The sequence below is a fragment of the Eleutherodactylus coqui genome, chromosome 3 (genome assembly GCF_035609145.1).
Source record: "Eleutherodactylus coqui strain aEleCoq1 chromosome 3, aEleCoq1.hap1, whole genome shotgun sequence".
NCBI lineage: Eukaryota > Metazoa > Chordata > Amphibia > Anura > Eleutherodactylidae > Eleutherodactylus > Eleutherodactylus coqui.
This window is the reverse complement of record NC_089839.1, coordinates 25,292,478-25,305,388: the sequence shown is the minus strand read 5'-3', so window position 1 is coordinate 25,305,388 and position 12,911 is coordinate 25,292,478. Positions and strand designations below refer to the sequence as shown.

The following is a 12,911-nucleotide window of genomic DNA, read 5'->3' as shown; positions in this document are numbered from 1 at the left end:
TCCGCTTCTACATACACAGCGGCACACAACAGCGCCTCCTAAGGGCTTAAACACACGGGCGCGATTGTGTCCAGTTACACTTCCGTGATCCAGCTCCATACTCCCCAGAATACACAGCAGATAAGTGATGTAATAACTGATCTCCTCCATATTCACCAGAATACACCGCAGATAAGTGATATAATAATTGATCTGGCTCCATACTACCCAGAATACACCACAGATAAGTGTTATAATAACTGACCCCCTCCATACTCACCAGAATACATAGCAGATGAGTGATATAATAACTGATCCCCTCCATACTGACCAGAATACACCGCAGATAAGTGATATAATAACTGATCCACTCCATACTCCATAGAATACACCGCAGATAAGTGATATAATAACTGATCCCCTCCATACTCCCCAGAATACACCGCAGACAAGTGATATAATAACATCCCCCTCCATACTCCCCAGAATACACCGCAGATAAGTGATATAATAACTGATCCCCCTCCATACTCCCCAGAATACACCGCAGATAAGTGATATAATAATTGATTTGCCTCCAAACTCCCAAGAATACAATGCAGATAAGTGATACAATAACTGATCCTCTCCATACCCCCCAGAATACACTGCAGATATGTGATATAAGAACTGATCCCCTCCATACTCCCCAGAATACACCGCAGACAAGTGATATAATAACATCCCCCTCCATACTCCCCAGAATACACCGCAGATAAGTGATATAATAACTGATCCCCCTCCATACTCCCCAGAATACACCGCAGATAAGTGATATAATAATTGATTTGCCTCCAAACTCCCAAGAATACAATGCAGATAAGTGATACAATAACTGATCCTCTCCATACCCCCCAGAATACACTGCAGATATGTGATATAATAACTGATCCCCTCCATACTGATCAAAATACACCGCAGATAAGTGATAGAATAACAGTTCCCCTCCATACTCACCAGAATACACTGCAGATAAGTGATATATTAAAGGAGATGTCTCGAGGAAGCAGTTAATTTTTTTTTTTTGCCCAGTCCCCCCCATTAAACATACATTACTAAGCCCCCCTGTAAATGACATTTCTAGCTGGTTCGTACTTACCGTTCCAGCGTTTCAGCAACTTATAAAAGTTTCCTCAAGATGGCCGCCGGCTCTTTCCCCGTCGCTCGCTGCAGCCCGACGTGCGCGCTCCCGAGACGCCGCCAGCTGTGTCTCCATGGCAACCGGACGCCCCGCAGCCGCCGACCAGACGCCCACCGCCAGGCAGCAGGTAACCGGCGCTAGCCCCCGGCTCCCCAGCGCTAGACCCTCAGCCCAGGTGAAGGCCCCGGAGCCCAGCGCTAGGTTCCGGAGCCCAGCGCTAGTTCCCCCGGCCTAGCGGCAGCCCCCCCCCGGCCTAGCGACAGCCCCCCCATCGCAGCGACAGCCCCCCCGGCCTAGCGACAGCCCCCCCATCGCAGCGACATCCCCCCCGGCCTAGCGACAGCCCCCCCATCGCAGCGACAGCCCCCCCATCGCAGCGGCAGCCCCCCCCCGGCCTAGCGACAGCCCCACCATCGCAGCGACAGCCCCCCCGGCCTAGCGCTAGTTCCCCCATCACAGCGGCAGCCCCCCCCCCGGCGCAGCGGCAGCCCGGCGCAGCGGCAGCCCCCCCCCGGCGCAGCAACAGCCCCCCCGGCGCAGCCCGGCGCAGCGGCAGCCCCCCCCCGACCCATCACTTACCTGGGAGGCTTCTCGGGGCTGCTGGGCTGGGCTGGGCTTCTCCGCTGGGCAGCTCCAGTTTCTGCACCTTCCTCTAACAGAGGATGGTGCAGAATGGCGCTCCAGCGCGCTCCTGAGCAGTGACAACTCGTCTGCGCATGCGCAGAAGAGCTGTAGCGGGGAGCACACTGAAGCGGCTCGTGCTGAAAGGAGAAGACCGGACTGCGCAAGCGCGTCTAAAAAAGCAAGCTGCCAGCGAATTTAGACGGAACCATGGAGACGAGGACGCTAGCAACGGAGCAGGTAAGTGGAATAACTTCTGTATGGCTCATATTTAATGCACAATGTACATTACAAAGTGCATTAATATGGCCATACGGAAGTGTATAACCCCACTTGGTTTCGCGAGACCACCCCTTTAACTGATCCCCCTCCATACTCACCAGAATACACTGCAGACAAGTGATATAATAACTGATCCTCTCCATACTCCCCAGAATACACTGCAGACAAGTGATATAATAACTGATCCTCTCCATACTCCCCAGAATACACTGCAGACAAGTGATATAATAACTGATCCCCTCCATACTCCCCAGAATACACTGCAGACAAGTGATATAATAATTGATCCCCCTCCATACTCCCCTGAATACACCGCAGATAAGTGATATAATAATTGATTCGCCTCCATACTCCCTAGAATACAATGCAGATAAGTGATAGAATAACCGTTCCCCTCCATACTGACCAGAATACACCGCAGATAAGTGATATATTAACTGATCCCCCTCCATACTCCCCAGAATACACTGCAAACAAGTGATATAATAACTGATCCCCTCCATACTCCCCAGAATACACTGCATATAAATGATATAACTGATCCCCTCCATACTCACCAGAATACACTGCAGATAAGTGATGTAATAACTTATCTCCCTCCATACTACACAGAATACACTGCAGATAAGTGATATAATACCTGACCCCCTCCATACTCCCCAGAATACACTGCAGATAAGTGATATAATACCTGATCCCCTCCATACTCCCCAGAATACACTGCAGATAAGTGATATAATAACTGATCCCCCTCCATACTACGCAGAATACACTGCAGACTAGCGATATAATAACTGATCCCCTCCATACTACCCAGAATACACCGCAGATAAGTGATATAATAACTGATCCCCTCCATACTACCCAGAATACACTGCTGATAAGTGAAATAATAACTGATCCCCTCCATACTACCCAGAATACACCGCAGATAAGTGATATAATAACTGATCCCCTCCATACTACTGATAGGGGCTAAAAGGGTTAATATATGTTGCTTAGCAAGCCATTTGAGAATTTTATGTGTAAAAGAGCTGATGACTACCTGTGGTTTCCTGTCTTGAGTTCTACGCCTGACCTGAGTGGAATCAGGAAGGTCACCAGAGCAGATGTCCTTTAGTTTAGCAAGAAATGGCTTAACCACAGAGAGTTATCAGTTTTTTAAAAAGAATGTGCTTGTCCAAGTCATATGTGAAATCACGAGTTTTTCCCTGTTTAACCACAAGTCGCATCCCTGCGAGGGCGACTGGCTATAAAAACCAAGATATACAGAGAATAAACAGAGTTCATTGCTTCAACCATATACCGTGTGTAATGGTCAATGCTTTGTCTCAAGGAGCGCTCCTACCTAGGTCAATTTGGAAACGGACTACATCACTGACCAGTCTGTTTGAGCAGACTAACCCCCAACAGTTCTTGGCGCCCAACTAGGGGGCGGGGCTTATCTTTACGGGACATCGCAACCAGTAGACTGAAACAAACTCCTGGCCCGTTGACGTGGACACTGGATCCTGAGACCCCAGACTGAAAACACCGGTGTAAAGGTAAGAGATTGTCTTACTATTATACAGTCTGGATTCTTTAGATCTGTGTCTCTAACGGACTAGAGGTTAGTTGTTGCCTGTTTCAATATATTTTCTGCCCCGCCCATATTTTAGAGTGAATAAGTTAATTTAACTGTCCTAGACGGAAGAACTCACTCATTGGGACTTAAAGAGTCATGTTGTCTGTATTGGAGATTGAAATAATTGTTATTATTATAGTCTTATTTCTGGCAGTCATATTGTTACTCTGGATCTGTTATAATATTACTAAAAGTTCCCTAAGAGGCGAAGTCTGGTCTCCCCTGAATCCTAGTGTTTGAAGTTGACCACGTTTTAGTTCTGTAAATCTATTCCGGGACAGGGAACTGTGTGTTCCCAGATAATCTCAGTGATTATCTTAGTTTACTGTGTGAAATATACGTCCTGCATACTTAGTGAAGAATAGTTGAAACTGGTCAAACATGGGGTCTGAACAATCTAAGACATATCAGACTCCTATTGAAATAATTAAAGATAGAGAAGGGGAGGACATTTGCAGACAAGCCTATAAAGTTTACAAACGTATAGGCCTCAAGAAGGCGGGAACATTCAATTATGAATTTTGGTCACAATATGAGGATAAGCATAGAAAGGAAATAAGAAATAAGGGTTTGGAAAAGGGCATGAAGGCCATCCTGGACTGCTCTAAAACAGCAGAGGACGAACACTGGGACTCCGAGTCCCGAGGCGAGGGCATTTTAGTTTATTGTCCTATGGCCCGGCCACCAATAGACGTTCCCATGGAAACCCCTACGGTTCCATTGGCCCCTCCTGTCGTCCCGGTCGCTCCACCAATGTCTCCAAATAATCCCTTTAATTCTCTGTATCCCAATTTGCCGCCCTTGCCCCCTACATATCCACAGGCTACTGCCCAGATGGATACACCTCCCTACAGCCCTCAATCAGGACCCCCGGGCCCTATAGTAAATAGGGGGCCGGCTTGGGACTGTCCACGTTGTGGTCAACAGAATGCCTGTTTTAAAGAACTCTGTACGGTATGTGGGACTCCACGTCCCAGGGACCAGTGTAGACAACCGGTTCCCTTGTTCCCTGTTACAACCTCCACTACCCATTATAGAGAAACAAACAGACCGAGTCCACCATTGGGCACGGTCAGACAAGAGGGCACCGACGGACCATCGTCTTCTAATGACAGACCCACGGACGCAAATAGACCAACTCCCGGGTCTACAGTCACTACATGGCGACCCTGGAGCGCTACAGACCAGATGGCACTGTGTCAGCAACTGCCCGATCCCCAGACAGAGCCAGCAGCTTTCCATAGAAAGTTGGAAGTCATACAGAAAAACTACTCTGCCACTTAGACAGACATGGAATGTCTTATGAATGTAAAATGTCCTCTGGGCCTTTACAATAGTATTGCCCAATTTTGTGGTCTTGAAGAACACCCAGATGACCCTCAGACATTACTTAGTGGTACTCAATATGTGGACAAGGTTAAGGCCTGGTTTAAGGATAAAGCCCAAGAGAGACGTACAGCCCTAACCCAGTGTAGACAGAACAAGGGCGAGTCTATCAAATGTTACTTTGGCCGTTTAGAGGAAGTAGGCAGAGATCTGGGTTTGTATGATTGTCCAAAGGCCATACGTAATGCTGCTTTTTGTGAAGCCTTTATGCAAGGAATAGATAAGCGCCTGTCCGACCGCGTTAAAGCATGTACCCCCGATTGGCGACAGGCCAAACCGCGTGATCTATATAAGAAAGCTGTAGGATTTGTCATGGACACAGAAGACCACGCAAAGGGTGTTATGGTTAAACATTACACCATGGAGGGGGACACAGTCCGACTTAAAGACCCCAGGCGGGAGACCCATAAGTGTTATAACTGCGGGAAGACTGGACACTTGGCCCGTAATTGTCGGGCCCCTAAACGCCCCAGACAGAACATGTCAGACGAAAGGGGGCAACAGGGAAGTACGGCCAATACCACATCATCCCGCCCACAGGGAAACAACGGGTATACCAATTACCAATGAAGGTCTGGCACTCCTTCCCCCGTGTCCCTTATAGTTACTGACACATGTGGACCACAAATTTTTCAGCCTCTAAAAATCCAGGGGAAGGAGGTGCCCTTTTTAATTGACACAGGGGCCACTAAATCATGTGTCAGTACCTCACAAGTCAATGACCTTAGTATTCCCCTCTCAGACTCCATAGCCATAGCCGTTGGAGTGTCCGGTGAACCAACACCCATGCGTGAGACCGAACCCATAGAAGTCTCCTTTCAAGGGTCACGAGTCCTCACTCGCTTCCTGGTGTCACCCGCTGGGGATTGCATCATGGGAACCGATGTGATGGGACCCCAGAGGTGCTGTATTCAGCTCCATCCTTCCGGTGAGGCTCATGTCAGTACCTCCGCGGCCGACCACCAGGTATTCTGTCTCATGGCAGCAGACTTGGTCACTCCGCCTCCTTCTTGTACTGTATATGTGTTGACCCCAGAAGATACACAGGTTCTCTCAGCAGTACCAGAGACCCTATGGGCAAAAGGGAAGACAGACTTGGGGCGTCTCCACGTACCCCCAGTCATGGTATATCTCAAAGATGGGGAAAAAGCCCCCATGATTTGCCAGTATCCCCTGGCCATGGCACAGGAAGATGCAATAGCCTCCACTATTGCAGAGTTATGTGCCTTGAATGCTTTAAAACCTTGCGTCTCACCCGCCAACACGCCACTCTTCCCGGTTAAAAAGAAAGGGAAGAAAGGCGAACCTTATACCTACCGGATGGTTCACGATCTAAGAGAAATTAATAAGGTGACCATCCTAGAGACACCTCTGGTTCCCAATCCATACACTCTGTTGTCCACCATACCCTCCGGAACCTGTTGGTACACTCTGGTCGATCTTGCCAATGCATTCATGTCAGTCCCCCTACACCCCGATTGCCAGTATCTGTTTGCCTTCACGTTCCGAGGAAAACAGTACTGCTGGACTGTCCTACCACAAGGGGCACAAAACAGCCCAACTCAATTCACCCGATGTATGATGCTTGTACTTGATGCATGGACGGTCCCACCGGGTGTGGCCCTGCTTCAGTATGTTGATGATCTCCTACTCTGTGCACCGGACAGACCTACCTGCGTTGCGGCCTCACTCAGCCTCCTTTGTTTTCTTGCAGACAGCGGGTGTAAAGCCAGTAAAGACAAATTACAGTTTTGCAAATCTCATGTTGTGTTTCTTGGTCACTGCCTAGGTCCTGGTACAAAACACCTCACGCCAGAACGTACCAAGGTGGTGGAGGACATGCCACTCCCCGCCTCCCATGCTCAGTTGCGGACATTCCTGGGACTAGTGTCATACTGTCGGCCGTGGATTCACTCTGCCTCCATGACCATGCAGCCTCTGTACGACTGCCTGAGTTCTAAGCCATTTGCTTTGTCTCCGGAAGCCGAGTCAGCTTTTCACCAGCTGAAAATACAGATCACCAGCGCTCCGGCACTGGGTCTGCCTGACTATGACAAGCCATTCCAAATGTACGTTACAGAGATGGCGGGACATGCTACTGCCGTCCTCACACAAGAGCATGGTGACAAAAAGCGCCCTGTAGCATACTACAGTGCACATCTTGATGCAGTAGCCAGGGGTTCACCCTCCTGTGTACGAGCAGTTCTGGCCGTACAAGCACTGCTTGAGAAAGCTTCTGAGGTGGTCCTAGACTACCCACTTGATGTCCTCACGCCCCATGACGTACATGGAATTCTGACACAGGTGAGCCGTAGACATCTGTCTCTTGCTAGACAGATCAAAATGGAACTTGCAGTACACTCTTCATCCAATGTCTCATTTCAACGTTGCACAACTTTGAATCCGGCCACCTTACAGCCATTAGGTGACACTGATTCAAATGGGGGAGTAAGTACAGGGGACCAGCTTTTCGCGAATTCCCTGACTGATGAGGAGGAGGCCTTTGACGCGGAACACCAGCACGACTGTGCAGCGCTCATGGAGCAGGAGACAGCTGGGTTCGCACATGTCACTGATAAACCTCTCCTAAACCCCCACCTTGAAATGTTTGTGGATGGATCACGATACCAGAATGAGATGGGCAGATTTGTGACTGGGTTTGCTGTAGTATCAATGAATGAAGTACTGATAGGCCGCGCCTTGCCCCCACATATGTCAGCACAGGAAGCGGAGCTGTGCGCTCTGACCGAGGCCTGCAAATTAGCCCGGGGAGTCACTGCTAATATCTACACGGACTCCAGGTACGCGTTTGGCGTTGCGCATGACTATGGGCCGATTTGGCGCGCGCGGAGCTTCCTTACAGCTCAGGGTAAGCCAATCAAGAATGGTGATGCAGTAAGTCAGTTGATGTCAGCTATCATGCTCCCAAAGCAGGTAGCCATAATAAAGGTAAAAGCACACACCCAAGGGGACTCCTTGGAAAGCAGAGGCAATGAGAAGGCAGACGGAGCAGCTAAGGCTGCAGCCCTGCTGGACTGGAGGACACCCGTGTGCAGAGTTGAGACCAGGTCCTGCCCAGCGGAGGAGGATCCTGAACCCCCTGCCAAGGACCAGACTCTCTCTGTCCCACCACAGAAGGAGGTGGACCTACTCCCCTCAGGGCAAGAGCAGGAGCACTGGGCAAGTGCAGGGGCAGTAAAAGGAAATGAAGGTTGGATGATGGGTTCCCGTATGTGTTTACCTGCGGCTGCCTATCCTAGTATGGCCCTTTTGGCTCATGGAAAGGTGCACGCCTCGCGCAATGCTATGGTAGCCCTGGTGGAGAAAATGTGGTACGCTCCGGGATTTGACAGGATGGCAAAGGCATATGTCAAGGCTTGTGAAATCTGTGCACTACACAACCCCGGTCAAGTAGTAAAGACCCCTCAGAAGTGCACTCCGCGACCTTTGTACCCCTTCCAGAGACTACAGATAGACTACATCCAGTTGCCCAGATCAGGAAGGTACGAGTATGTCCTAGTGTGCGTTGATCTGTTTTCTGGGTGGGCTGAGGCATAGATGTGTAGATTTGGGGTACCAGAAACCATAGAGAGCGACCGTGGTACTCACTTCACTGGAGAGGTAATGAAGGAAGTTATGTCCGCCTTAGGAGTAGAGCAGGCGTTCCACACCCCCTATCATCCACAAAGTTCAGGAAAGGTGGAACGCATGAACGGCACACTAAAACTAAAAATTCAAAAAGCCATGGTTGAAACAGGAAAACCCTGGCCCGAGTGCCTACCTTTGGCCCTCTACTCAGTACGGACCACGCCAAATAGGAAAACAGGACTGTCCCCATATGAGATTCTCTTTGGCTCCGTGCCTAGGCTAGGACTGTACCATCCCCAGGTCTTGTCCCTGGGTCATGATAAAGTTACTTCCTTTGTGCAGGACTTATGCCAAAAACTAAAAATAACGCACGACCTAGTTTTCTCTTCTATTCCAGACCCTGATAGTTTGGAAGGATCCCACTCTCTGCAACCTGGAGATTGGGTGGTGGTAAAAAGACACATCAGGAAATCACTGGAACCTCGCTTTGACGGACCATACCAGGTACTGTTAACCACTCCCACCTCGGTCAAGTTAGAAGGCAAACCCACTTGGATTCATGCCTCACACTGCAAGAAAGTTTCAACGCCTCAGCACCACGAGGGGGGTGGAGAATAAGCCCAACCCAGGGTAGTGGGGGGGGGATGGCAACCTGGACACCAGCACTGATAGTCTGGATAGGTGTATTATTTACCCTTTGTCTTCTTGGACTACTCTCTTTTCGGGACAACTCCTCACCAACGGTCAATGTAAGAAGAAGATGGACTGGTTGGGCGGAAGGACACCCCAACATGTGGGAATACCTTGCAAAAGACGTACTGAATATCTCCCACATGTGCATGCCCAACCTTCGGAGTGGGGAAGATATTTTACGGACTTGCTTACTGTCTATCCCCACCCCAATAAAGACTCTTCGCGATATATATTCAATAGTGCATAATGATAGTGATGTGGAGGAGAGCTATGTTGTCCAGGAAAATACCTTTCTTAATGTATATGAATATTGTCCCTATTGTGATGCGGTCGAACATACACTTTGGTCAAATATGACTCGTTTCCGGGTCAGGAATGTCGCTCCGGCTGAGGTATGCTATAACTTCACGTGTAATAAAGAACATATGAGAGGTTGTGCGCAGAGAACCAGGGTGACTAGTGATCCCCAGAGACTCTGTAATCGCACAGTCGAGCAATGTAGAAAGGTACAGACTCCTATGCTCTGTAACCACACAGTCCGAAGCCCCAGCCATTTTAGGCACGTCAAATTACCATTAGGCTGGGTCCTGTCCTGCGGTAACCTGACTTACACATACATCCCTGGTAATATCTCTGGTGGGCCGTGTGCACTGGCCAGATTAAGTATACTAATGTACCAAAAACCTAACAGCCCACAACTCACCAAAAGACAAAAGAGGGAGGTAGAAGGACTGGATAGCAAATGTGAAGGACCACCCACTCTGCTTAGCTACACAGAACATACGGCACTGGCGGTCAGTATTGTGGGTGTTCCCGGGTTGGCACAATATAACGCAAGAGTAATCAATGGATTGGCATGCGATATGGTAAAGGGCCTGAATGCCACATCACAGGCCCTGGACCTTCTCCTACTAGACATACAAGGAGTCAGGAAAGCAGCTTTACAAAATAGAGCCGCCATAGATTACCTGTTGCTCGCGGTAAACCACGGATGTGAGGAATTTGAGGGGATGTGTTGTTTCAACCTCTCTGATCACTCAGAATCCATTCACCAAAAGATCAATACCTTGGGAAAAATAGCTACTAGCATAAAACAGGATAAAGACCAGGGATGGTTTAGTTTTCTTAACCCTGCAAATTGGTTTTCTGGTCTGGGAGGATGGTTCATGGGAATCCTACAAAGTATAGTACAGATAATTGTCATGCTGTTGTGTATATATATAGTAATCAAAGTCATAATCTCTTGTGTGGGCAAATGTACGGCAAAAGCCTTTTCGGCCCCTGTGTAGGCCGACCCTTGCTGGATGAAGGTTAGACATACTGTCCAGGGACCTGACTAGGCCGTCAGCGCCATCGGGCGATAGAACTGGACCCTGCGTGTGTCTCCCTGATTCCAAAATGGGGGAATGATAGGGGCTAAAAGGGTTAATATATGTTGCTTAGCAAGCCATTTGAGAATTTTATGTGTAAAAGAGCTGATGACTACCTGTGGTTTCCTGTCTTGAGTTCTACGCCTGACCTGAGTGGAATCAGGAAGGTCACCAGAGCAGATGTCCTTTAGTTTAGCAAGAAATGGCTTAACCACAGAGAGTTATCAGTTCTTTAAAAAGAATGTGCTTGTCCAAGTCATATGTGAAATCACAAGTCCAAGTCATATGTGAAATCACGAGTTTTTCCCTGTTTAACCACAAGTCGCATCCCTGCGAGAGCGACTGGCTATAAAAACCAAGACATACAGAGAATAAACAGAGTTCATTGCTTCAACCATATACCGTGTGTAATGGTCAATGCTTTGTCTCAAGGAGCGCTCCTACCTAGGTCAATTTGGAAACGGACAACATCACTGACCAGTCTGTTTGAGCAGACTAACCCCCGACACTACCCAGAATACACTGCTGATAAGTGATATAATAACTGATCCCCTCCATACTACCCAGAATACACCACAGATAAGTGATATAATAACTGATCCCCCTCCATACTACCCAGAATACACTGCTGATAAGTGATATAATAACTGATCCCCTCCATACTACCCAGAATACACCGCAGATAAGTGATATAATAACTGATCCCCTCCATACTTCCCAGAATACACTGCTGATAAGTGATATAATAACTGATCCCCTCCATACTACCCAGAATACACCGCAGATAAGTGATATAATAACTGATCCCCTCCATACTACCCAGAATACACTGCTGATAAGTGATATAATAACTGATCCCCTCCATACTACCCAGAATACACTGCTGATAAGTGATATAATAACTGATCCCCTCCATACTACCCAGAATACACTGCAGATAAGTGATATAATAACTGACCCCCTCCATACTACCTAGAATACACCGCAGATAAGTGATATAATAACTGATCCCCTCCATACTATCCAGAATACACTGCAGATAAGTGATATAATAACTGATCCCCTCCATACTCCCCAGAATACACTGCAGATAAGTGATATAATAACTGATCCCCTCCATACTTCCCAGAATACACTGCTGATAAGTGATATAATAACTGATCCCCTCCATACTACCCAGAATACACTGCTGATAAGTGATATAATAACTGATCCCCTCCATGCGCCCCAGAATACACTACAGATAAGTGATATAATAACTGATCCCCTCCATACTCCCCAGAATACACTGCAGATAAGTGATATAATAACTGATCCCCTCCATACTCACCAGAATACACTGCAGATAAGTGAAGGAGAAGCACAATGAGGGGGAACATCTTCCTCATCCTGATACATTGGAGACCCCGAGTGACGAGAACATAAAGAACTTCTCCTACAAACAACTGGAGCCGTCAGTCAGTGACTCCGCAGACTGGAGGCGGAGCTCAGCCCTGATTGGATGGAAGGTACCCTCTCCACCAATAGTAAAATAAATCTGCGGCTGGTCATCAGTTGCCGGGCAGAGTGAAGCCGGAGAGGTTAGAAGGCGGAGAAAGTGAAAGTAAGATGTTGGGATTTTCCAGAAATAATGGAGATTTGTAGAGAAGTGTGAGGAGCTGATAATGAGGAGTAAGCCGGGCAGGGAGGTCTGCTGGGTCTGTGAGGTGTGAGGAGCTGATAATGAGGAGTAAGCCGGGCAGGGAGGTCTGCTGGGTCTGTGGGGTGTGAGGAGCTGATAATGAGGAGTAAGCCGGGCAGGGAGGTCTGCTGGGTCTGTGGGGTGTGAGGAGCTGATAATGAGGAGTAAGCCGGGCAGGGAGGTTTGCTGGGTCTGTGGGGGCCGCTGTGATCACCATGGTGATGTGTAATAATAACGCCTCTGTCCACCATTGTGTCGCTCTCCTCATCAGCTTCTCATTGCTCTGTGGAGGACAGAATGGCGCGGCGAGCTCCGCGGTTCCATCCGGTGACAACAAGCGATATCTGACCGATGATAAAGGGGAATGATGATGGATGTGACGTATCTGTGAGGACAGAAGCCTGACAGCGGTGTGACCAGAGCCGGACGGACACCGCCGTCACCACGGAGATATATTCATCGCTGGAGACGCCATTTACTGTATAATCACCGCTGACATCCATGTAA

General features: G+C 48.6%; 1 protein-coding gene across 3 annotated transcripts in view; it reads right to left on the bottom strand.

Annotated features, from left to right (window-relative positions):
• Positions 1-12,206, bottom strand: part of LOC136620521 (class I histocompatibility antigen, F10 alpha chain-like) — a 111,971-nt gene extending 99,765 nt beyond the window's left edge. For all 3 annotated transcript variants that reach the window (XM_066595356.1, XM_066595355.1, XM_066595357.1), the window contains exon 1: positions 12,054-12,206. In XM_066595356.1, coding sequence (XP_066451453.1) covers positions 12,054-12,111 — 58 coding nt within the window. In that variant the 5' untranslated portion in view covers positions 12,112-12,206. The remainder of the gene's footprint in view (positions 1-12,053) is intronic.
• Between the last annotated feature and the right edge of the window lie 705 nt (positions 12,207-12,911).